This window comes from Chionomys nivalis, chromosome 7 (assembly GCF_950005125.1).
Source record: "Chionomys nivalis chromosome 7, mChiNiv1.1, whole genome shotgun sequence".
In the NCBI taxonomy this organism is placed as follows: domain Eukaryota; kingdom Metazoa; phylum Chordata; class Mammalia; order Rodentia; family Cricetidae; genus Chionomys; species Chionomys nivalis.
In genome coordinates, this window is record NC_080092.1 from 71063895 (window position 1) to 71088832 (window position 24938).

At 39.5% G+C, this 24938-nt stretch overlaps 1 protein-coding gene across 3 annotated transcripts in view; it reads right to left on the reverse strand.

Annotated features, from left to right (window-relative positions):
- Stxbp4 (syntaxin binding protein 4) overlaps positions 1–24938 on the reverse strand; it is a 161366-nt gene that overhangs the window by 36541 nt on the left and 99887 nt on the right. For 2 of the 3 annotated variants that reach the window (XM_057775538.1, XM_057775539.1), the window contains one exon: positions 23980–24113. The exons of the other annotated variant lie outside the window; for it this stretch is intronic. In XM_057775538.1, the coding sequence (XP_057631521.1) occupies positions 23980–24113 (134 nt within the window). The remainder of the gene's footprint in view (positions 1–23979; positions 24114–24938) is intronic. 3 annotated transcript variants of the gene reach the window in all.

The following is a 24938-nucleotide window of genomic DNA, read 5'->3' on the forward strand; positions in this document are numbered from 1 at the left end:
CAGGACCAAACTCAGGTCTCATAAGCACTTTGCCAACTGAGCCATCTTCTCAGTTCCACTTCTTCCTGAGGGGATGCTGCCATGCTCCAGAGCACACAGCTGGATAGTCCAGCAGGACTGGACTCCACTTCCCCAGGTACACTGCTGAGTTCTTACTGCACAGAATGAATTCTTCTGTGGCAGCCATACAGAGAGGATTTCAGAAGTTTCTTTTTGATTCTGTGTGCATTATTTTTCTTGATTTCTCTCATCTTTTTAAAAATAGTTATGGGAACCCATAACTTCATATTCCTTTGCACATTTGAGATAAAATTTATCCTGATACTATTTCTGTTGGTCCAAAATATAATTCCTGGTGTTAGGTATCTAGACATAATAATCACTGTTTGTTTGTGTCCTGACAGGAAGTAGCCTCCTAAGCAATACACATAATAGACAATCATATAACTATATACAACCACCTGCTAACTCAAACAATCAAGTCTACTTTCAAATATGATTAAAAAAATCCACAGAGACCGTAAATGTCCCTTTATTCTTTAGATCACCTTCTATTGTCATTCACTTCAGTATCCAGCCATTTCTGGTGATTGATGTGGGATAACTAGACATCCCACATTCTTCATTGGTATTACATAAGAAAATTCAACTTGAAAGTAAAAACAATCAAAGGCTAGTGACTAAATTGTAGAAAACATGAACTGGCACATGAAAGGGGCATTAAACACCACTCCTTCTCATGTCTTCTAAGAATCTTTAAAAAGGCTAAAAATTAATTCTAATTAGAGTTTTTGAAAATTGGGGGAAGATTTTGTTTTCTACTTGGAAAAAAGTATGCTTTTATTAGCTTCAGTGTGATTATTTGATGACGTCACATTTCTATATTTAAAAAGTTAATGTGAAATTGAGGCACGCAGTAAAGGACAGTTTCAGAACATACTGTGTGTGCACCGAGAGAACCGAAAGTACCCAGAGGCCTGATGTCCTTATTTGAGGTGTGGACATCAAACATAGAAGAGCAAGCTGGCCTTGTAAAATCCCATTTGTGCAATGATGGGCGTGTCCTTACTTTACATGGTTCAGTTTAAATCAAAATGTATAGATAGATATGTTTGTTAATGATTAGGCCAAAATAACTTTCTTGCTCATGGACCTCTGACTGGAACCTGTGCTAGGATTCTGGATTATTCTTATGGGAAGCACACTCAGAATGCAGCAACTGTTACTTCTTGCATTGGCTGCTTAAAGTGGACTGAGAATTATAGCCGGGAAACAATCCAAAAGCAGGATCTCGACTTCTAAGACCTTGCTGCATCTTTCCAGATGACTCCTTCACACCCTGTCAGTGGCATTTTAAACTCATCATTAGAACGGTCTCAAATTTTCCAATTTTTCCAGATTTTACTTCATCAACTTAATAATTTGTAAGGAGTCTAATGAACACATCAACTGGGAACTGTGGAAAATTAATGGTAGGTAGCGAGAAGCCTATTAGATGCTGATAGGAACCCATGTCCCTATGTTATTGACAGAGAATTGGTGAGGTGCATAGATGGGCACATGGGTTAAACACAGATTGGTTGCTCTCACTTCATTTGAAGAAAGTGAAGAAAGACAGGGGTGGGAAGAGAAAGGCAAACATTAATGGCCATGGAATCTTTAGGATTTACTGAGGAAAACAAAGTACTATCAGGAAGACTGAAAAACAAATGCAGTTAAAAACATGATTTTTCTTGGTTTCCGAAAGACCAAAATGTATTGGTCGGGTTTTCCTTCTCTTTCTGCTACCCTGTCTTATTCTAGTTCCTTTCTTTGTGTAGACCTCTGAATGTCTATGCTGTTCTGCTTGGACATCCTCTTTCTCTCTACTTCCATTCCCCAAGAATTCACCAAGTTCATAACTTTAAATATCACATGCATGTCAATCCAGTCATTTTCTTCATCTAGACTGGTAACAGCGACTCCGTGAGAACATCTCTGTTTAGATGCCTGTTTCTTTTCTCCAGATTTTTAATATACATCTCAAATCATCCTCTCCATCTCCCCAGTGTCACCTAGTGAGCCTCCTCTGCCTGAACAGGAGCCCTTTGCCTCAGCCTGAAAGGCTCATGCCCATCGCTTGCCAGAGGTCGGCTCAGCGTCTTACTCTGCAGCACCAGGTCTTGCTCACCCTCTCCATTCCTATCACAGCACCGAGCTCACTATCCACAGTATCTTCTTGGTTTCAGAGGATAGCTCTTGGTTTCTTGTTTACTACTTGCTCTCCCTGGCTCTCCACATAAGTTCTATGAGGACAGGGATGAAATACTCATTCTCACATACCAAGAATCTGGCAAATGCCTGCTATCAGGTAGGACATCAAAGGTGTCTGATATATAGTTAGTATTTTAATTCTATTAAAAAATCTTTATGTAGATAAAACATATTGTTATTATTTTAATAAAGGAGGACTGAATGTTTAAATATTTCCCATGAAGAAATGTCTCTAGCAATATTCTTGGTTATATTTCGTTGACTAACTCAACAGCACTATAACAGAACCATGCACTTGTTTTTATTAATAAAAGGACTGCTTAAAACCCTCACACAGACAGCTTCTCTATCTGCTGACACATAGCTTTATTATTAGTGGGGGGGGTGCAGAGAGAGAACACACTGGTCTTCTACAGGAAATACTACAGAGATCTGAAATCTAGGTCAGACAACACTGCTCTAAGAGTGCAAACGCCCACTTAGCTGTTGTTGCTGCTTATCGCTAAGATAAGAAAATCATGTTTAAACAACAACGAAAAATTACTTGCTCTGCAGTTATATCTGGTTAACTTACATGAGAATGATCTATTATCATAGCCATCTTTGGACCTTTTACAATTTGAACATGCTATCCAGCTCTGTAAGAAAGCTCACAGTCAGTCTGGGGGGACCCACTAGACAGAAAGCTAGATACGAATGATGCTTCTGTGAATAGTTTGATCTGGAACTCCCAACAAAGTTTTAGATACCAATTAAGTTTCTCTAATGCTGGCTTGTCACATGTCAAGTCAATAACTAAACAGAAGAGAGCCGCCTGGGACATTCCTTGCCGTCATGATTTTCTGCATGCGACAGCACGACATGGATAACTGTGTGCTGTGGTCCAGGCAGTCTCAGCCTTCAGAAACAACACTAACTGCAGTCCTGCACTCTGATGGCTGCAGACCCAGTGCAAACACCCAAGGCGCTGCTTTGAGTGCATTTATCGGGGTGTTGGGAAATGGTAACATTTCCTCTGAACATTTAAACAACTTTGGTAAATGTATGTATGCTCATAGGGCTATTCTGGTCCTGAGACATAAGGGGCTAAGGTTTAACAGCAGACACATAAATGATGCAACAAAACATTATTTCCTTTAGTTTGTATTCATGTCTATATTACGAAGACTACATTATAAGACTATATATTATGTCTAGGTTACTAAGACTTAGACTAAACACCTAGCCAAAATCTTCTGCAGTTCAGAAAAGACATGAAGGAAAGTGAAGGTTTTTCTGTCATTTCCTACTACAGTTAAATCTAGCCCATGAATCATGTCTGATTAGTCAAATTTAGCTCAGACATAAATCTTGGTTGTAAATTTCAGAACTTGTCAGAGCTTTGGAGGACAGCAACATCTTTGCATCCTAACGTGTTACTGGTCCAGCTTTGGAGGACAACAGCATCTCTGTATCCTAACGTGTTACTGGTCCAGCTTTGGAGGACAGCAGCATCTCTGCATCCTAACGTGTTACTGGTCCAGCTATGGAGGGCAGCAGCATCTCTGCATCCTAACGTGTTACTGGTCCAGCTTTGGAGGACAGCAGCATCTCTGCATCCTAACGTGCTACTGGTCCAGCTTAGCTTTCAGCCCTTGCTCTGGTCCATTGCTGGCGGAACTCTTCTGAGAAATTATTGTTTTAAATTAGTCCTGCTCAGGAGATCCATATGACATTAGTGATCCTATTTTGCAATGATTTATCATTGCAGTTTATAAAAGACAAAAATGGTGGTTTCTACTTCCAAAGATAAAAATAAAGGTATAGTTAAACATTCAGAAAATGCATGAACAAAATCTACACTTCTATTTGGGAAGCAGCACATAATTAGCTCCTTTAAAAGAACTTCAAGATGATGAGAGGCAAGACGCCACACACATGTAATTTTTCTCTTAGTCAACACTGAACAAGCGAGAGTGTGCAAAGTACTGTGAAAGTGATCACACAGGGAACATCTGAGCTTCGTGTTCTTCAAATAAACAGCAAGTCACACTTCATCTTGATACATTTTTCTTATCTTTGGATAACAAAAGAGCTATGTGGTTGGGAGGAGTGGAGGGAGGGGAAACTGTGGTTGGGATGTATTATTTGAGAGAAGAATATGTTTTCAATTAAAAAAAATTATGTTCGGTCTATTGCATTTATATTTTTTTAAAGGGTCAATGTGTTTCCTAAGGAAATCTTTGGGAGTTGATTTACTGCAAGATACTCAGAAAAGCCTGCAATGGCGTATTTCCTTAAGTTACTGACAATTCACCGCTTATCCAAGGAACGAAATAATAACTTAAAAACAAAACAAAACTGTAGAGTTACAAATACACACCACAGAACCTAGGCACTGCCTTACCAATACAGACAGGTTCAGCTTCAGATAACTTCCACTGCAGGGCCAGGCTAGAGTAAGTTATTTTCTAGAAAGGCTAAGGTGAACAAAAGTCTTTATAGATAGCTCCTATTTTTAATCCATAACTTAAGAAAGTGTTTTTTTTTTCTCCTGAGTAACAAAGAAAAATTATAGACAGAACACTTCAAATACTTCAAACCAAGGCTGTTTGCGGACAATTTATAAAATAGCACTGCCACTCCCCAAGAGCCCATTGTGTCTGATGCGGAGAACTGTTTCAAACCATGGAGCTGAGAAAGGCAGTCCATCTTTAAAAGCCAAACTCTGTTTTCAATGCTATCTGACCAACTGTTTTAACCAAAAGGCCAACGAGACCATTTCTCTTAATCTCCCTTTTACTTAAAGACATCGTGCATAAAATAAATGTTAAGCCTTCTAAGAAATGACCAAAAGAAGAAAACCGTTCTCCCACACAATCTTCATCAGTGAACACTTAGCGGTTAGCCTGGTCTCAGAACCAGTTTTATTACTGCGTCTGCACATAGCACACACACAGTGCAGTATGGATCCCTTAGGGACATATTACTGTTAACAGCCCATCCAGTCATTTGGTTATCATTGTATGGCTAATGGCTTTTTAGGATAATAACTCTGATACAGACAATAAAATGCCTTAATTAGTTTATCATCCCTTATTCTCTGAGAAGAGACCCGGGCCATATCTGACTTTATGAGAGGGGACAGTGTGATGTTGCTCTGAAACTAGGTTCCTGGTATTTGGTTCCAGGAACCAAGGTGGCTCCCAATCTAGATTATATTTGCAAATAAGATTTGTTTATAATAATTTTAAATAAAGAAAAATGGCAAAGCCATAGGACACTATGGAAGTAAAAGATAATGAATAGCAAATGAAATGCAAAACCTTCCAAACAAATAAAATGGGAGGCACAAGAACAACAGGACAGTGATGTTTGAAAAGGTGTGAAAAAGATGTTCTTGTTCTTTTAAAAAAAGTATTGATTTTTTGAGTACGGTGTGTGTGTGTATGTGACTCGTGTGTGAGGGCATGCATTTGCCACAGCATATGTGTAGAGGTCAGAGGGCAACCTTAGGTGTTTGGTTAGTTTTCTTCCTCCCTGTCCTAGGCAGCATTTTTGCTGCTACACTTTGTACACCAGGCTCAGTTCCTGCGAGTTTCCAGAGGATCCTTTGGTCTCTGCTCCCATCTCACTACGCATGCTCGGATCACAGAATGCACCATCCTGTCTAGATCTCACAGGGACCTCAACTCTGATTGTCAGAATCACTTAGCAAACACTTTTACTCCCTGGCTTAACAACTGTTTGCATGCTGGCTATTATAACAGAAAGGCTCCACTATTTTATGGCTGGGAAAACAGAGGCAAAGACAAATCAAGAAACTCACTGGAATCATGCAACTCCTAAGAGGCAGGGTTTGAACGTAGGCCCTTTGGGTCTTGAGTTATTAGCCAATGTACTTTTAAAATCACACAGACAACAACAACAACAGCTACAACAAGAAGCCCAGTAAAAATGTTTTAAAAAATAGAAATCAGAGATCGAAGGTCAAAAACCATGACTGACTCTTGGTGTCAGGATATGCCCAGGTTTTCTAATGGTTAGGAAAACATTCTATTCTGTAATCTTTCAACAAAAAGTCTAACACCATTCATATGTCAGCAGAAGACAAAATAAGAGTGTTGCTGGCCCAAGCTTTCCCTTCTGTCTTAGCAAGTCTCTGTTTAGAAGAGGCTGGGGATACCGTGAAGGCCAGCAGCTCGCAGAGCAAAGATCTCAGGAGCCACGGAATCTGGACACAGGAAGGAATTTGGTCAAATAACTTTGAACTTATGGTATAGAATCACAGTACAGATTCTGTTGAGTCTTCTACCACTTTCTCTTTCATTTTTTATTGTGTATATTTATGATGTATGACATCTTTTGACATGCACATACATAATGAAATGATGTATTTGTCCCTTTTTGTACTGTATGTGTGTGAAGCAGTTGGAATGCAAATCTGCAGTATATGCAATTTCTATATCTTTTTTCTTAGTTCTGTAACTTTTAAACTTTTACACAGTGGGTCTTTACAAATGATTTTCTAGCAGATACGGAAATACTTTATGAATCACAGAAGATTAAACTGACATTCAAAACAGCATCGGAGTGAGATGTATTTCTGCCCTTAGCAACCAAGAGGAACTTGTCTCTTATAGGTCAAGCCTTTCTCATGTGTCTTTTGAACAACAGCACTTGGCACTGATAATCATTCCTTAGAAATTCTCTCCTCTCTAGTATCCCCATTCCCCAATAATCAGATCTTCATTTAACGCCGTCAGCTTGAATGCTCCCCATCTGGCCCCTCTACTCTCCCTCTCTGAGCTGTCTCAGAGGACTTCTGTTTTCTCTCGGCAGTGTCAGGGCTTAGTAGGACATGGACATGGACATACTCCCCTCTCTCTTATCAAGAGCTCCACATCCTGGCCTTGCTCCCAAACACTCACTAGAGATCCACCAGCTCCTCAGAGTTTCTACTACTGGGGTTTGTGCTCCTTCTTCCTGAACACGTCTTTTCTGCTGACATCCTTGACTGTTACAAATTTTACAATCTCCAAGAATCCAGCTGAAAAATCCAGTTTCTCTTTCAGTTGTTATTCGCTCAGACACAACCACTTCTGTGAAGTTACAGATTTATTTATTCAATAATCCTACTGAATGATGGCTAGCGCACAGTCTGGAGCTGCAGTGAGGATGAAGCAGTTCTAATAGGAAGACAAAGCAAGTGAGCAGATCACGAGTGACGACAGTGATGACGGTCATGATCAAGAGGTGAGGTCGAACCAGAGAACACAATGAAATGAAGGAGTGAGCTTTGTACAGCAGGGGAATTTCATCCTGGGCAGGTGGGACAGCCAGTGCCATAGGTCTGGTAGAGGAGCAGGCTTGACATGTCTGAAGGACTCAGAAAGATGAACATGGCTAGCAGGCAGAATCAGAGTGACCAAGATATCAAATAGTTGTTACAGCCTCCAATGAAGGCCCCAATAAAGCCATTCAGTACCCTAGTGCTGAGCAGACAGAATCAGAAACACAGCTCCAATTACACTTGCTCCTTTCTCAAAAAACACCAATAGCTCCTCATTGTCTATTAAAACAAAATCCCTCAAAACACTTTGCCAGGTGTTTACATAGTCCCCACCAACTCTTAACTTGTTTTCAATTACTTCTTTTCATACTTCTCGTGCCAAAGACTAATGCTTGAAAAACCATAGTCTGGGGACCAAATCTGGTCTATTACCCGATTTTATATATAGTTTTATTAGAACACACCTCAACCACTTCTTAGTAACGACGACTGCTTTCCTGTCACAATGGGAGAGTTGAATGATTGCAACACAGACACACAGTTACTTTTTTTTAGGACAAAAAACCCTAAAAAATATTTTGCTGAGCCAAGTTGTAAGCCAAATAATCTTTTAAAAATTTCTTACTTATTTCTCACCTTAGATGTTTTAGCTTGTTACTTTGTTATTCATTTACAAAGCAATTCCTGTGTTCTTCCTTCTACCTTCATGAGCCTACATTTACCCATTCTTCAGGGACCATCTGCTCCTCATGACCCTTTCTTCTGTTCCTATGGTAAGTAGAATAATGTCTCCCTAGAGCTGTTTCCACCCTAGTCTACAGATCTAGGCGACATGTAAGGGAGAAGTCCGGCCGCTAGTGTCATCGCACCTTAAATTAGTGAGACTGTGATTGTTCAACACAATGACAGAGAGCCTTAAAAGTGGGTGCTGGATATAGAAGGTCCAGGACTGGAATGAAGCAGTACGAGAAAATGTGAACTGGCCAGCTGACTTTGAGGATGGAAAGACCAGAGGCCAAGCAATGTGAGTATCCTAGAGAATCTGAGTAAAGAAACTAAAAATTCAAGAGCCCCTAGAAGAGCATGAAGCTTTTCACTGAACCTCAATTTTAGGCCAGAGAGAGACCCATTTTGAACTTCTGGCTTTCACAACTATATGATAATATATCTACATTGCTTTAAGTCACCAAGTTTGTGGCAACTTGTTGCAGGTTCTATGGGAGACAAGTGTATTTTCCCTCCTTCCAAATCCATGAACATCTGAAACTCTTCTGTGGCCCCTCTATGCTATAGTTGTATCATATTCATACACAGTTTGATTCTGTCTATAAATGGCTAGCTCCATAAGGGAGGAGCTTATAGCTCGTTTTACCTCTGTGTCCAATATAATGACAATCACAGTGCCTTGTCCAGGGCAGGAGATCAAGACTAATGAATCATAACTAATGAATATTTAGTGTATTGGAAAATCTGAAATGCATAATGCAGCATATAGACTAGGGTCAAACAATCAGAATATCCACACAGCATGAATGATTCAGAGGAAATAACTCATTCTGAAAATATCTTAAAAATTCAGAAAGTTAGAAAGGTAATAGTCTTAGCTACACATGGCTATCAGGTTACCTGTCATCTCTCTTTCGAAAATGAATATTTGGAATAAATACACAACCCAATGAAGAATGACATTATGAATTAAAATGTATTTCTGCTAGTTTAGCCAAAACAATGCAATGATTCTGACTGACAGTAAAAGCAACGGCACCATTCTTGTCCATTTTCTACTTACAGGTCATGTGAATGAGGCCAAATTTTGGGGTATATTTTTGTTATCAGTAATGTCCAACAAAGCAATTAGGAATAATTAAAGTACTTGTTAATAATGAGGTATAATGCTCAGGTATTCACTGTGACAAACATGGATGAATAATGCTAAAATTTGGTTTCCAAAAGGGGTCTTCACAGGGGGGCTCTGAGAATGAAAATGAATAAAAGATAAAGCCATTTGAATTATTGCCAGACTATAAAAGTTTTGTGCCTTTGTGTGATGAGGAGACACAGAATAGAGACAGAACAAATGAGTCCATCCTGCTGGTTCCATTTGGAACCTGAGAAGCTTATGGCATCTAGTAACTCTGAAGCAAAAGCTCATATAAAACTAAACACAATTCTGTAGACGGAAAGGAAAAAAACAGAACTGTGAAATGGACCACTTTCACATCAGAGATTTAAAATTCTTTTCATTTACAAAAAGTCAACCAATCGCTTCTGTATTTTCACGGTTGACCCACTGTTTTTTCTTATATATAGTTGTTCTCTCCCCAGGTTATAAAGAGATGTGTCCTTGTAAGGAAAGGTGACTCTTCCCCACTTGTACTCGGTATGGGTGAGATAACTTAATAAGGAGTTCACTCATCAATCACTGCGCATCAACTATGTGTCAAATGCCATGACAGGTACTGGGGGGTTGAGCTGACTGAGAAACAGCACGTGCTGAGGCGGGAAGTGTGCCTCTGGAGAAGATTCGTGACAGCGTTTCTCATACAGCAGCGGCTGTCTGCTTCTGGAGCTGCAGTCTTAATTAAACCTGGAGAGGGGCAACCTTCTCATTCCCTCACACTCCCCTCGATCAGATGGAGAGGTCCAGGGGAATAGAGAGGCTGTCTGTAACCTAGGAGTCTGAAAATTGACTCAAAGCTTTAAGAATATAATTTTGTCTCTTATTCCAATAGAAGAGAACTTTGCATTCCCAAGAAAAGTCAGCATTTGCTTAGAAAGGTCATTTCCTTATTAGAGACTTAGAAGGAAATGATAGTGTCCTGTGCTATTAATTTTCTTTCTTAGTATAATCAATTACTTCACTCTGCAGCTACTGAAAACAATACTTATATATGGTCTTCCATATTCTGCAGTGAAGGGGACTGGCAGTGGCTCAGGCAGTCCTCTCTGTAAGATCTCATGAGGCTCCTAAGCATGGAGCATATATGAGGTCTTATCTGTGGCTTGTCTCAAGGAAGATCCAAGGCTTCCACCAGATGGTTTGCAGATCTTGGCCATGTGAGTTTCCCTGCATAGCAGTTCAACCCTTTGAAGCATCCCATGATCAAGAAAGCCCAGCATAAAACAGGCATTAAAATCATGTGCGATGTATCAGGAAATCCTGTCACCTGGAAGGGGCTGTACTGGTTACAAACAGACTGCTTGTCCTGAACATGTTCCAGGGGAGGGGTTACACCAGACCACCAACACAGGGAGGGGTTACACCAGACCACCAACACAGGGAGGGGTTACACCAGACCACCAACACAGGGAGGGATTACACCAGACCACCAACACAGGAAGCGCAGGCCACGAGAGCCACCCGAAGAGTTTGCCTAACACATCACTTTAGATCTTTCCCCTGTTCTACTTCACATCAGAACTTACCTATTTCATTACATCAGATAAGTTCAATAGTATGCTAATAATTAAGTAAATCCTGCTTAAGTATTTTGGACGGCACTGTTTTAATTCTTCAGGTGCTTCTCTGCTCATTTTTTGTTTAAACATGTTAAATTCATCAAAGAACCGTATGAAGCTGATTTGTGTATTATTGCCTTTTCTTCTTTTGCTGAGACTGTAATTTTATACCATGGAGTTTACTTTTTAGAATTATTGCATCCACTCCTTTCTAGTCTCTAAAAATGAGAATGAACTCATTTAATCCACGTTTAAAAGCAAAACAAAACAAAATAAAACAACCTTGCTTTCGTGGACTCTGTGATACGTATTCAGGCACGTCTATATTAAATAATTGTCAGGTTAAGAGCACTGAAGACCTTCGTGCTTATGGCAGCCTGGTAGCCAGCAGTCAGCAAATGACCTGTTTTGGGATTTCTGCGCTGGATGGTCCGAGCCTACTCCTGCTGCTTCACCACGGCTTACGTCTTTTCTCACCTCCAGAGCCACTCTGCTGTATCATCGTCGCTCACATCCTAGACTCTCTGCTCAGGAACCTTCGTCTGAGATCTTTCTTACCCTCATTCTATCAGACAAATTATTCTGAAATCTGGCATAACCTTCCATAGACACGCTGTAACCAGGAAGTCTCAGTAAATGGTGCAGAGCACCCAGTTAGGGCTGTGCAGATACAGGGGAGGTGATTTTGTTTTTCCACCAAATTTTATTTGAAAAAGTAAAATGTTAGTCTCAAGGTTTTTTGTTTGTTTGTTTGGTTAGTTGGTTTTTTTTTTTTTTTGGTTTTCCATCCACTTCTTAGAGGAGTAACTGGATGATGATAGATTATGTATATTTGTATTAACAGAGAACCTTCACTGATTCCCAAGGCTTCAAGGTCTCATCGGGGAAAAGAAAAAGAGGAGGGAAAAAGAAGGAATTTGTTTAACATTGGGCAAGGAGCAAACAGAGACTGAGAAGGTTTGTATCAAGTGGCAGCCACTGAGAGACAGCAGCTGGCCACCCCAGATGCATAATCTTCAATCCTCACCGTGAAAAGCAGTTACTGTTCCCTCCTTCACGGGCAAAGAAAGGAGGCTGGAGGAGCTGACAGAACCCCAAAGAACCAGTCCTATCTGTGGCAGGGCTGGAACCTGAACTCTGCAGCACACCGTCTTAGCACTACACTTTCCTGTCTCTCAAAAGAAAAAAAAATCAGTTGCATAAAGATGTCATTTAGGACATCCACAACTAATTTTATGTCAAAAGTAAAAGCAACTGTGATAAATCTTTTTATCCCATGATACTTAGGAAGCCAGATACATTAATTTAAAAATTTATAAATGTATAAAAAGCAAGTTTTAGTTATCTGTCTAAGGTTGTGAATGATCTTCTCTAGGAAGCATATTTTCTCAATCTCATATTCTCCCTATTCTACTTTAACTTTAATTTTCATTAAAATCTGGCGTTATGAAAGAAATGGGCAGCATTACCACACCATGTGGTCCTGAGGATGAATGGCAGTTAAACCAGGCTAGTATGGAGTCATATTGTTTCAGCAAACATTCCAGAAGCACTCCACGGTGACGCCATACCCTCTCTCTCAGTTTTAGGAGTGTTACAGAGTGTTACACCCTTCCCATTCAGTGCTTCCCAACGTTCCTAACACTGACACCCTTTACCACAGGTTCTCATGTTGTGGTGACCCCAAACATAAATTATTTTCATTGCTACTTCCTAACTGTAATGTTGCTACTGCTATGACTCATAACGTAACTATCTGTGTTTCCTGAGGGTATTAGGAGACCCCTGTGAAAGGGTCATTTGACCCCCCAAAGGAGTTGTGACCCACAGGCTGAGAACCACTGCTCTATATGCAATACATATATGGCCCCAAAGGTGTCACTTAGGTCTTGCTGTGAGGTTTCTATGCTGTCTTATGATTCTTTTTACCTTAAAGAGATGCTTTACATTGCAGACATAACAAATGATTTCTCTTTAAGAAAAAAAAGTTCAGAAGTTTCCAAGGAGAACAAAACAAATACTCTCCCACTTCTCTGTCCTGAGAAAGCCAAGGTTATCACAAGTTAGAGACCTTGTACCTGACCCAACAGGACTGATGTTACATCCTGTGCATTTACCTCTAAGTCATGAAAATTAGACAAATGGATTTTGTTCATTGACTTTAATTAGAAACCTCTCTCCAACACAATCTGCTTGACGTTTTGAAGAGCAATTTCATGCCACGCCCCTAAATCCTCAAGCTGACCTTATGAAGATGATATTCCTTCTCTGGAGTCAGAAAGCTAAGTCTACAGAGAGACAGCTCATAATATTTTCTGGCTCTTGGCTGCCATTGATTCTGAGACCATATGATTTCATATAGTTCTAAAAATGAAAATCAAAACAAAACAAAAACAACCTCCACAACAACAACAACCATAAAACAAGCAAAAACCTTGCCAATTCAGTTGTGACATACTGTCAGCTATACTCTTATTACACTCAAAGGGCTTACCAGGTGTCCTAGACTTGAAACACTGTTCCTTCTAAGCTTGTGACTGAAGTAAATATTTTCATATTTTTATGATGTGTTTGTGTATGTATGTAAGTGTGAGTGTATGTGGTGTATACACACATGAGTGAAAGCATCCAAGCCTGTCTGTTTGCATAGGCCAGAGGAAGAATTAAGGCATCTTGCTCCATCATCCTCTACCTTGCTTCCTTGAGACAGGGTCTCTCCTCTTGAGGTAGGCCGTGAGCCAGTAACTCCCAGAAAGTCCTCCTGTTACTATCTCCTCCTACCTCCAGCAGGAGGGTTATAGGAATCTACACAGACATGCCTTGGCTTTTTATGTGGGCATGAGGAATTTGAACTCAGATCCTCCACACCTGCTCAGAAAGTGCTTTTAACTCCTATCTTCCACACTGGAAATAACACCTATCTCACAGGGCTGCTAATGAGGCTGTACTGAAATAAAACTAGTGCTTAAATTGTAAGACTATAGATGGTAAATGTTAGCAAACATTCTATATTGATGACACAAGTTTAAAGATAATATCTGTAATGATAATATTAATATTGTTGTGAACGAGCAGGAGCTGAACTTTTAGAATTAAACTGAACTGTTTTTATCATATTAAGCAATTATAAAACCTGTTACAGTTACCAACCTGTTTATGTGAACTGTTAACTCTCTGTCCTCATATGAACTCTGGAGACCACCAATTATTATCTCAACAGATCGCCTTCAGTTTGAAAGGAGACATTGTCAGGCCTAGTGGGAAACCATTTCTGTCTGACATCATTTACAGCCTCTCTAGCTACAAGACGGAAGTAGGCATTATACTCTAGGCATTCTGTGATTAAAGTTAGCTTTGTGAAAATAACTGGTGTTTCATCTCACGGAAGAGTGATTATTCCCTGTCTATTGCCATCAACACGGATCCTCTAATGCATCTGTGACCTTCGGCGCAGTCTCCGCATTTGCTCTCCCTTTCTTTTTGAACTCAGTTTACATTAAAGTTTGTTAGTCATGTTCATTCTAGGATCTATAGGTTGTTTTCTTTTTTTTTACTTGATTAAATCCTGGACTTTGCACATTCTGCAATCCCCTCGACAACTTTATTTCTGCCTTGAGAAAGAAATGAAATCTTTCTTGTCTACCATGTCTTCATAACATGAGGCTATCGATAGTATACAGGATTAAAGTATAGATCTGAGATAAGTTCCTGGAAATGAGCTTCTATGAAAACCCATCATCTGTGGTAGCTTTGGGATTGACTCACAGTAGAAATTGAGTTGCATATATTAAATACAAGAAACATGATGGTTTCTTGATTTGTATGACTCAAAGGGCTGTATATATTTACTTCCTATGCAGCAACAGAAAAAGGGCAGATTGCTGCTATAGGTCTGATAGTACTTAATTGCCCAACATCCAGTTTCTCAGAATTTTTTTCCTATTGAAAAAGGCACAAATTTGTCAATTGATTGATACACAGACAGGTCAATAGGAAGGCAAGCAGTTGTCTAAGATCCAAGGTGATAGGTAAGTGTTTATTGCTACTGGACACATGAATACCAAACTGAAATATTATAGTGAATTTCAGGTTTTCTAACATCTACTACCCGATGGAGAAGCGTAAGTATCTCTTTAAAATAGTCTTTGCTACTCAGCGCGACCATCATCCTATCCCCACCCTCATCACTACAGCCAACTAGTCTTGTTTCCTTCATTCTTGCTACTCTTATACTTCAGTGTAAGAACTGTCTACAAGACTTTTGCAAATGTAGGTCATATTATTTTATCACTGCTTAAAACCATCAATGGCTTCCTGTGACTCTTAAAATAAAAGACGAATATCTTTGCATGCCATTTAAAGCCCTATACGAGCTAGCGGTTGCCCACACCTGCAGCCTTATCTCGCAGTGCTCATCTGCTTGCTCACATCTGCTGGGTCCACAGCTTAGTTCTTACTGTCCCTCACACACTGCACGGTCGTTCCTGGCACAGAGCTACTGTACTGGGCTGGAGAAACCCTTCTCATGGTTCTTTTCTAGTCGTGATGAGACCCCAGTCCTATCTCTTCAGAAGAACCTTGTCGACCATTAAGTCACATCTTCATGTACTTGCTGCTCCTGGCTGGTTTCTGGATGTGGATAACCTTCTGGAACTAGGATATTTGCTTGTTTGACCATTTGTTTAACATCTTTACCTGGTACATTTATCAGGTTGTTGGACAGCAAGGAAATATGAATAATCCTTCAGGCATTCTGTGTTTTATATTACTATTTTAGTGCCTAGGTCTGAGTCTGTCCCATTGTAGGTACTCAGTAGTTTGAAAAAGAATGAAATGCATTGAAAATACTGCCTTTTCTTAAGGGATTTATGTTTCTCTTTGCTTTTCTTTGGGCTGGGAATAAAATTTAATCCAAGATGAAATTATTTTTCTTGAAGCTAACCAGAATTAAGTTGTCCAAGATTGAATTCAATGCATTTTCTTAGTAAAACCATATGGTACTGACCTTTCATTTGTAAGAATACAAGGGAATCCATGTTTACCATTTCTTGAATATCAACAGTCTTAGAAACCCAACTCTGAAAAATGAAGTTTCCAGAGAAGAAACTGACTCTGAAAAAACAGCTTAACTTTTCTTTCTGCTGACACAGTCACACAGTAAGGCACTGCCTAGCAGACCAGTTCCAAGAGATGCAGATGAATAACTCACGGGACAACTCTGGGGCAGGCAAATCACACAATGCCAATTCTGCACAGTACAGTTGACTTCCACCACAGAAACATGGTTTTTCTCTGACAAATTCAGGCTAATCATTAAAATATACTATGAGGAGAAATTTAAAAAATGATGGAAGCGTGAGGCACAGAGCAGTGGGAATGAGAAAACATGAAGGATGAACTTTGGTCCTCAGAGAAGGGAGGAGTCTCAACGAAGAATCCTGAAGGCTTTTCGGAAATCACACCACTGCCTCTTCCCCACTTCACACCACGGTCTCTCCCCCACTTCACACCACTGCCTCTTCCCCACTTCACACCACTGCCTCTCCCCCACTTCACACCACTGCCTTGTCCCCACGTCACACCATTATCTCTCTCCACTTCACTGTCTCTCCTCCACGCCACACTACTGTCTCTCCCCACTCACACCACTCTCTCCACGTCACACCACTGTCTCTCTCCACTTCACACCACTGTCTCTCCCCCACTTCGCACCACTGCCTTGCCGCCACATCACACCACTATCTATCCCCACTTCACACCACTTTACCCCACTTCATACCACTGTCTCTCCCCACTTCATGAGATGTTTAAGGTGTCACACCACTATCTCTCTCCACTTCACACCACTGTCTCTCCCCACTTCTCACCACTGTCTTTCCCCACTTTATGAGATGTTTTCTCCTTGGCTCAAGCATCTTCCATTTTGCTTCTATACTAAATATGTTACATATTTCTAAAAAATTGAGTTATCTTCTTACAGTTGGTTTTTGATCTTGGAAAGGATGCCCTGAGACTTGATAAAGGTGTCAGTTATTGTCTCAGAGCATTAAGAGAAGACACACCAAGTTGAGATCCTACTTTTAAGAGTTAAAATCCTGGACTCAACAGTTAACAGTTCTACTGCTCTAGCAGAGGACTGGGCTCAGTTCCCAGCACCAACATGGAAACTCAAAAACACCTGTGACTCCTGTTCCAGGTGCTCTAATGCCCTCTTCTGGACTTAGTGGGTACTACACGGGCAGGTGGCACACAGACATACAAAAAAAAAACACTTGCATATTTGTAATACAAGTAAGTTAAAAAATAGAGTTAAACTATTGCTAATTAATGAATCAGCAGAATTGATGGAGGATGCTTGCATAGACAATGATATATCCTCAGAGGGTTGGTGCTTCTGGGAAGATGGCTGAGTAAATCTTAATTAGTCAACCAATTTCTAACAGTTTGGACCTTCACTTTTTAAAATAAGAAATGCTGTAATCAAAATATTTACACATATATCTTTTATTACTCACTTTGTAAAAATACCAATAGTTGAGATTAGTGAGTTAAAATATGTGATACTTTAAAACATATTTTAACATTAAAAAACTTTTCAAAGGCTCTTTAGAAAGCTCGTGTGTGTGTGTGTGTGTGTGTGTGTGTGTGTGTGTGTACTGAAGAACGTTGTGCCAAATTACATTCCCACCTGTAGTTGATGGGAATGTTTACTTCAACTTTAATTAGTGGTAAGTCCAGATGGCTCCCAAGTTGTTATGGTTTTTTTTTTTTAAATGCCTAATAGATGAGTAATTTGAGAGAGAAGAAAGTGTATTCCTTACAAAATGATCCATGCCCTGTGCTTCCTTTTCTGGCATCATTTAGGTCCTTGTGGGTGTAGAAAATTTAGCTGCAACTGCATCTCAGTTCTGTGAAACACCAAGCTTAAGACACCAGCTATGATATATTCTTCTTGTTTCTTGTGTAGACACATCTCTCTTTCAATCTTTTAAAGTGTACACTCAATTGTAAATGCCAATTTAAATGTGCGGGCAGAACTGGAAGGTTTGAGCATAACTACAATCTTAATTCTAAGCTCTCCTAAGTCTTGACCGCTATATTTTCTTGTTTTAATGCAGTGGCCTTTACATAACTATGCATTCATACCTGTTTATAAGAGCTTGAATGAGAAAAGTATGTAAGTATGTTACATATTTCTACTTCTGGCTTTTGACTATTGAAAGGATGTTTTTACAACCTATTTTTTCATTTCTTTGAGAATCTTAAAGGCAGGAAGTTTTAAAGCTATTTTAAGTCAGAACTGGGTGTTTTTGCTTTTGCTTCATGATAATTCTGTCAATCTTTATGTCAATCAAAGACGAAGCAGCAGTTAATTCACACGGTGATTACACAGTGATGTTGGCCATGCAGATATGACAGAGATTGGGAGAGCCTTTCCAGAGTTCCACTGAAGATGTCTGTCTTCCCTCCATACTGTTTTACTAAATACAGTAGAACAGACCAAAGGTTGTCATGGTTACCAATAGACAGTAGAAAGATAAGGTGCTGATGAAAACACGTCCCCACAGTTCCCCATGGTGATCACACTTTAACTAAAAGCAATATTGTTAAAAGCTTTATATTCAGAAGAGCTCCTGTCTACCTCCTTTCTTAATGGATCCATGCTGAATGAAGCTTCAGACAACAACCAAATACTTGCCGAACAGAAAGGGAATTTCAATTACTTGCTGTATATAATTATCATGTAACCCAGCAGTCACCTTAGCAGTAGCATTAGCCAGACTTAGACCATCTTTAGCTTCAGCTCCATGGAGCACTTTCCATGTACCCCACTGCATCCTCTAGTTTTGATATGAGACAATGGAGCTGAAGGCTAAGTCATCTGTCCAGAGAGAGAATGAACAGCCACTGTGCTTCCTGGAGCACCTCTAAGGAAGCTCAGAGACTCTGCAGAGCTCCAGTCCATGTGGACTCACATACGTCTTGACATCTGTCTCCACAGGAACTCTGATGAGGATGGGAAGGCCATACTTACAGTGTAGAAAGCATACATGCTCCCTGGAATTCTACATATGGAGATCCTAGCTTAGGTTTCAGGAATAGTCTAAAAATGGATGCAAAATGCAATTATTTGACATTTTTAGAAGGGGGATTTTATCAGAGTTCAGAAAAATAGGGAATCCAGAATGGGTTCAGGATTATCTTTCATTGTGGGATATTTGTACACTGTGTGAAAATGTATGACTATGATTGGTGTAATAAAAGCTGAATGGTAAATAGCTAGGCAGGAGATATAGGTGGGATTTTGGGAGAGAGAAAGGATGAAGAGGAGGAAGCTAGGAGCAAAGAGAGAGGAAACAGGAGGTGCAAGATGAAAGATAGGTAACGTCACATGATAGAATATAGATGAATATAAACGGGTTAATTTAAGTTATAAGAACTAGTTAAGAACAAGCCTAAGCTATAGACCTAGCTTTCATAATTAATAGGAAGTCTCCATGGTATTATTTGGGAGCTGGCTGGAGGGACAGAGAAAGACTTGTTATAGTCCTCTGAGCTTGTTTTTAAGCTGTTAGGTACAAGAGAGCTTATCCTACATATTTTTAAGGAAAAACTTTAGTATAACATCCTGGAGTGCATTCATATTAAAAGAAAGTAGAGGCAATTGCCCAAATGACTATTTCACATTATAGCTAGAAATACACAGATAAGTAAAGCAAAAGAAATGAGGTTGGGGGTTTTTGGCTGACTGAGCTACCTCACTCTAGTAATTTTCTGTTTCTTATTATATACATGAAAAAAAATCACTGCTTACAGAAAAAGAAAGACTCATTAAACCTAAAGAGCTATGCCTATAAAGTTGAAAAACACTGACAAAACATGCCAACATTAACAGCTATACTTTAAATAAGCAGTCAGTGTAGAACTGTTTTCTGGTTTGAAACATCAAAGCATGTATAATCTCACAAAGGATAAAAAGTGCATGCGTCAGATTTCTGTTCTCTTCCAAAGTCCTGCTGAATTTCAAATATTTTCCTTGAATAATCATGTTTGACAGAGATAATGGTTGATGTTAGTGAGGTAATTAAAATTAATGGCAGCGACGTCCACTGGGCTATGTCCATGCAGGTGTTTCCCTCTATTCTTCCCACCTAATCATAAAAGTGTTTAATACACAGAATTCTGAGCTACACATATTTATCAGAAGTGACTGGGGTTAGTCCTTCCTAAAACGCTCAGAGAAATCCTTCATATAATGAATTATTATGTTTTTATGACATATAGCTCTATTTTTAAAATGCATTAGATTACATAAAAATTTAAACACACATTCATCTTATAAAGTGAACAGACAGTACTTTAGGGGATGGCTTCCAATCTTCAATAATGGATCTGTTAGGTCAAAAGTTACCAAAGGGTCTGTGAATGTTAGTTCAAGCCAAGCAATGCTACTTACTAGGCAGAATTATACCTACAACTAAATGTTTTGACAATTAGGACATTATCTCCTTTTCCCTGATTACTCATTTGCATCCCTACCTACCTGTTCATCTGTCTATCTGTCCATCCTTCCTACCATCGATCATCCACCCATCCAGTCAGTCTTTCATCCATCCACCTGGATGCATTTGGTTCCTAGCTTAGAGAAGGTTAGAAGAAGGGAATAGGATGGACAGAGGAATGCTGGAGCAACACAGAGAGCAGGGGAAAATATTAAGGGAAGGGACAGCAACAAAGACCACATGCTGTTCTAAGTGCCACATATAAACTGACCCAAGGACGATGGTATGTAGCCATTACGACTAACTCATTATTTCACTCTAACGTTGAAAATGATATCCTTCAAAGGTGACCAAGAAGATAACATCTGCCTACCCAATCTTTGGAATCATCTGCACGCATGTAGAGAACATGGTAGAGGTTAAGGGCGTGCAGCTTCTGAAGCTCGGCCCCAGAAGGAGGCCATTTCCCTCTTGCTCATTTGACCATCTGTGTGGGAGCTTTGTGCACCATGTATATTTAACTACCAAGGCCCCTGTGCTGGAGAGGGTATAAAAAACAGGTACCGGAGTTGGCATTTAGATGTCCAGCCTACTAGAAACATCAAATGACCGACTATAACCACGTCTGAATTCCCTACTAAGAACTGTCCAGCTGAACCTAGCTACTCCACAGGACTAAATGGCAGAATACTAAAATGTTTTGGTCATCAAATTTTGGGGTGACTTATAATGGAGCAATGATTAATAGGATAATCAATGATATCATTAGCATTTTGTATAAAGTTCCATTTCATCATTCTTTCTTCATTGTACCTTTTGTGTTTGTATATTTAGTGCTGTGAAGTGCGTGCGAGTGAAAATGCTGCTTGCTAATACGGTGTTAGAGCAGTGCCTCCACAGCAGTGGTTCTCAACCTGGGGTCTCAGTGCCTTTGAGAGTTTGGTATCAAATATCCTGCATGTCAGATATTTACATTACAATTCATAACAGTAACATTGTTACATGAAGTAACAATGAAATAATTTTTTGGTCGGGGGTCAACACAGCATGAGGAACTTTGTTAAAGGGTCTCAGTGTTAGGGAGGTTGAGAACCACTCCATTAATCAGCTGTCTGGATCCCTCAACTAACCAGAACCTCCAGTTTGAAGTGCAAGAGCAGCGCACCCTCTGAAATGAGTCACAGCTGTTTATAAATTCCTGCTTTACTGCTAACTGATGGTGTGACCGTAGGCCGGTGGGCCAGCCCGCTTCTTCACACTGGAAAGGAGAACAGTGCAGGAGTGTGTTCCAGATGGCAGGGACGAAGATGGAATGAAGTGGTATGTATAGCAAGGTTTGAAATTCTCATCCCGATACATAATGTTGAAAGAATGGCTTCAGTACTTAACATCTCTGTTAAATGGGCATTGTAATTAGTAAATATTTACTGCATAATACAGAACCTCTAAGCTTAAGAAAATTAAGTTAAAAGCAAATTTTATGCTAGGATATCTAATATGAGTAGTGCTTTTTAAAATCTTGACAATATTCAAATAGGAAAGGTTATTTAATATTTTTTTCAGGAATAAATAAAATCCTCTTCAGATTTTGTTTCTTTAATAGCAAATCATTCTTGTATAATGGATATGATATCTTTAAGTATAATAATTCATTTTATTTAAAAATGTAATCGTATTCTGAATATTATATTATCTTCATTTACCTGGTGATCATTTTCTCTCTTTGTATTAAATTTCTCTATTACAGCTCTGTGCACCTATGGACGGTTACTAGGTGACTGTGAGCTGCTGAGGAGCAGGGTCTCAGCTGAAGCATGGTGCCACCAGAGCATCTATGGGGAAGCACGAGGCATTACTTAGGAGCAGTGTTGGGGCACACCGTGGTAATGAGAGGAAGGATGTCCCACCCCTCCCAGTCTAACATAAAGGAATTATTCTGTCTCATATGATGTTCAAATGCCCAAGAAGAAATTCATGTTGCTAAAAAATTTTAAGCTACCTGATCCTGGAATATGATTTTGTTTTTAGATAAACACAAAACATTTGCATAGTTTAAATATGTCCTTGTTTTTCCAGGCTTGGAAGCACTGAGTAAATTAATAAAGCACTCCATTTTCCTTTGTTCAGAATTTTGCCAGGAGCTGTTCACCATTTCAGACAATCAGGTTACAGATGCCAGTGACCTTGTGCTACTTGAACTGAGAACTGAAGGTGACTGTGTTAATCTACCCACATGGCTCTCACTTTTGTAGGGACTCTATGTGCAGATAACAGCATTATAATTTGACACCGTCTAGTGCTGTTGGAGAAGACTTCAGCTATTGAGATCATTCTGCCGTGAATCATATTCCTTTTATTTTTTTCTATTTTATAGCACTGACATGTTATTATTGATTTTTATAAATGTTAGAGTTAGAAGAATCACCTATAATTTTCAATGCAGGAAAATAAGTGGTATGTTGAAAACAGTTATTAAAAGCTGAAATTCTCATGAAGAGGCAGAGTGCCTGGGGACACGATGAGGGAAAGATGAAGTGTCCAGTCATTTAGGTGTTCCCCGAGGACGCTGTGCTGGGTGTGGGGAGTTACTTAGAAACGGGTCTGCTTCTCTTAAAACCACAGTGTTGACTTGAAAGATCCCCAGTGCTGAAACATGGTTCCCACACAGCGGCTTCTCTCGGCCTGAGGCGGCCGCTCTGAAGAGCAGAGAACCGGTTCAGTCTCCCCCCAGCCTTTTCATTACTTACCCTGCTCCCTGACCCCAGAGTCTGCTCTTGGTCAGTCCTGTTCGTGGTTTTTTTTTTTTATTCCTTCCCTCATGGTTTAACTTAGCTCACTATTTCAATAAGTTTTTTAGTATTTTGTTTTTCTTTAGTTTGGTCTTGTGAGAAAGGTCCTCAATACTTAACCTAGGCTGTGTTAGCAATCATTATGTAACCCAGGCTAGCCTCAAAATCAAAGAAATCTTCTTGCCTCTGGCGCCCAAGAGCCAGGGCTCATGTTGGAAGCCACCATGACTGGCTATGTCTCACCAGAGCTTTCTATTTCTTTCAGTGTTGCTCAGTATCTTCTGCAGCAGGAGCCTGCCTCATCTCGGGTGCTCGTGGTACGGCCTTGTACCATCAGGCCTCACTCAACTTCATTCAATATTACAACACCTGCTGCATATTTTTAAACTCTTCCTCAGCACTGGATCATCCTTCAGGATTCTAGCACGATTTATTTTGATATTTATTTTCTAACATCAAAGATATTTTGGAAGAAAATAGAAGTAAAGAAATGTATTAATTAGCTCTTTTCAGTTAGACGTCATCTTTAAATGAAGTCAATATTCTTTTCCATAATCAGCATGTTAATGTTTTAATGAGTAGCTATCAATTTTACTGTAGACAAATGTATTTCATGCAATTATACTATCAGAATTGAGTTTTTTTCTTCTGCTTTAACAAATTATCAAAAAAGTACAAAAAAAAAAAAAAGAAGACAACTTACAGTCCATATCAAGTATGGCGCGAACAGCTCTAGCGAGCTCCTTGGATTCCAGAAGCAGGGCTGCTGGGACACTGCGTCCGTTCCTTCCCAGCCGCGGGAGCGAAGTTTGCGATGCCATCACAGCTCTTCTGTTACTGTGTGGGCAACGGGATGGCCTTGAGCATACGGTACAGCGACATCGGTGCATCTTTGCTAAGCCTGAACTCATCGCCACTGTGTTTGTACAAACATATTTCTAATTCTGGCAATGTTATATCCATAGAGCCATACAAGCTCTGAATCACAGAGACTAGTATCTCTGCTTTCACTTGTTTATTATGTATTAATAGGCATATTGTAAGAAGTCCTTTGACTTTATACATAAGGAGGAAGTAAATGAAGGCAAGCCTGCGTCTTAAGTGATTTTTTGGGTCTTTTTGTTCTATTTTTGCACAATTTCAGACTACACATATAAACCTTAATTTAATAAACAGATGTTTTTATTCCTGATAATAATATTAATTATAAATTCAATACATGTATATTTACTTAAGAAATTATCTATTAAATCCTCTCATTTGTTTTTCCTAATTACAGAACAGCCGGTAAGCTTTATATTTTACTATGACATTTTATTTTATTTTTTATTAATAAATTTTGTTCATTGATAATATCATACTTATATACCGATATGCAGTGCATTCTGGCTATGCTCCATGATCCTATTTCCCTCCCACTCTGACAGCCCCCCTTCGCCCTTGTAAATCTCTTTTACATATTTGTTACTTTTTGTTTTTTGTTCCAGAGTTTAACTAAAGTGACATCTGAAATAAATGCATTATGACATAATTTAGAACACAACATTTTCCTCAAAAAAGAAGACAGACAACTCTAGTTTGAAAAAAAACAGCCCATCTTTTAAACATGAAGGCATTAACTCACAAGGATGAACTTAAGAAATCCCCAATTCAAACACATAG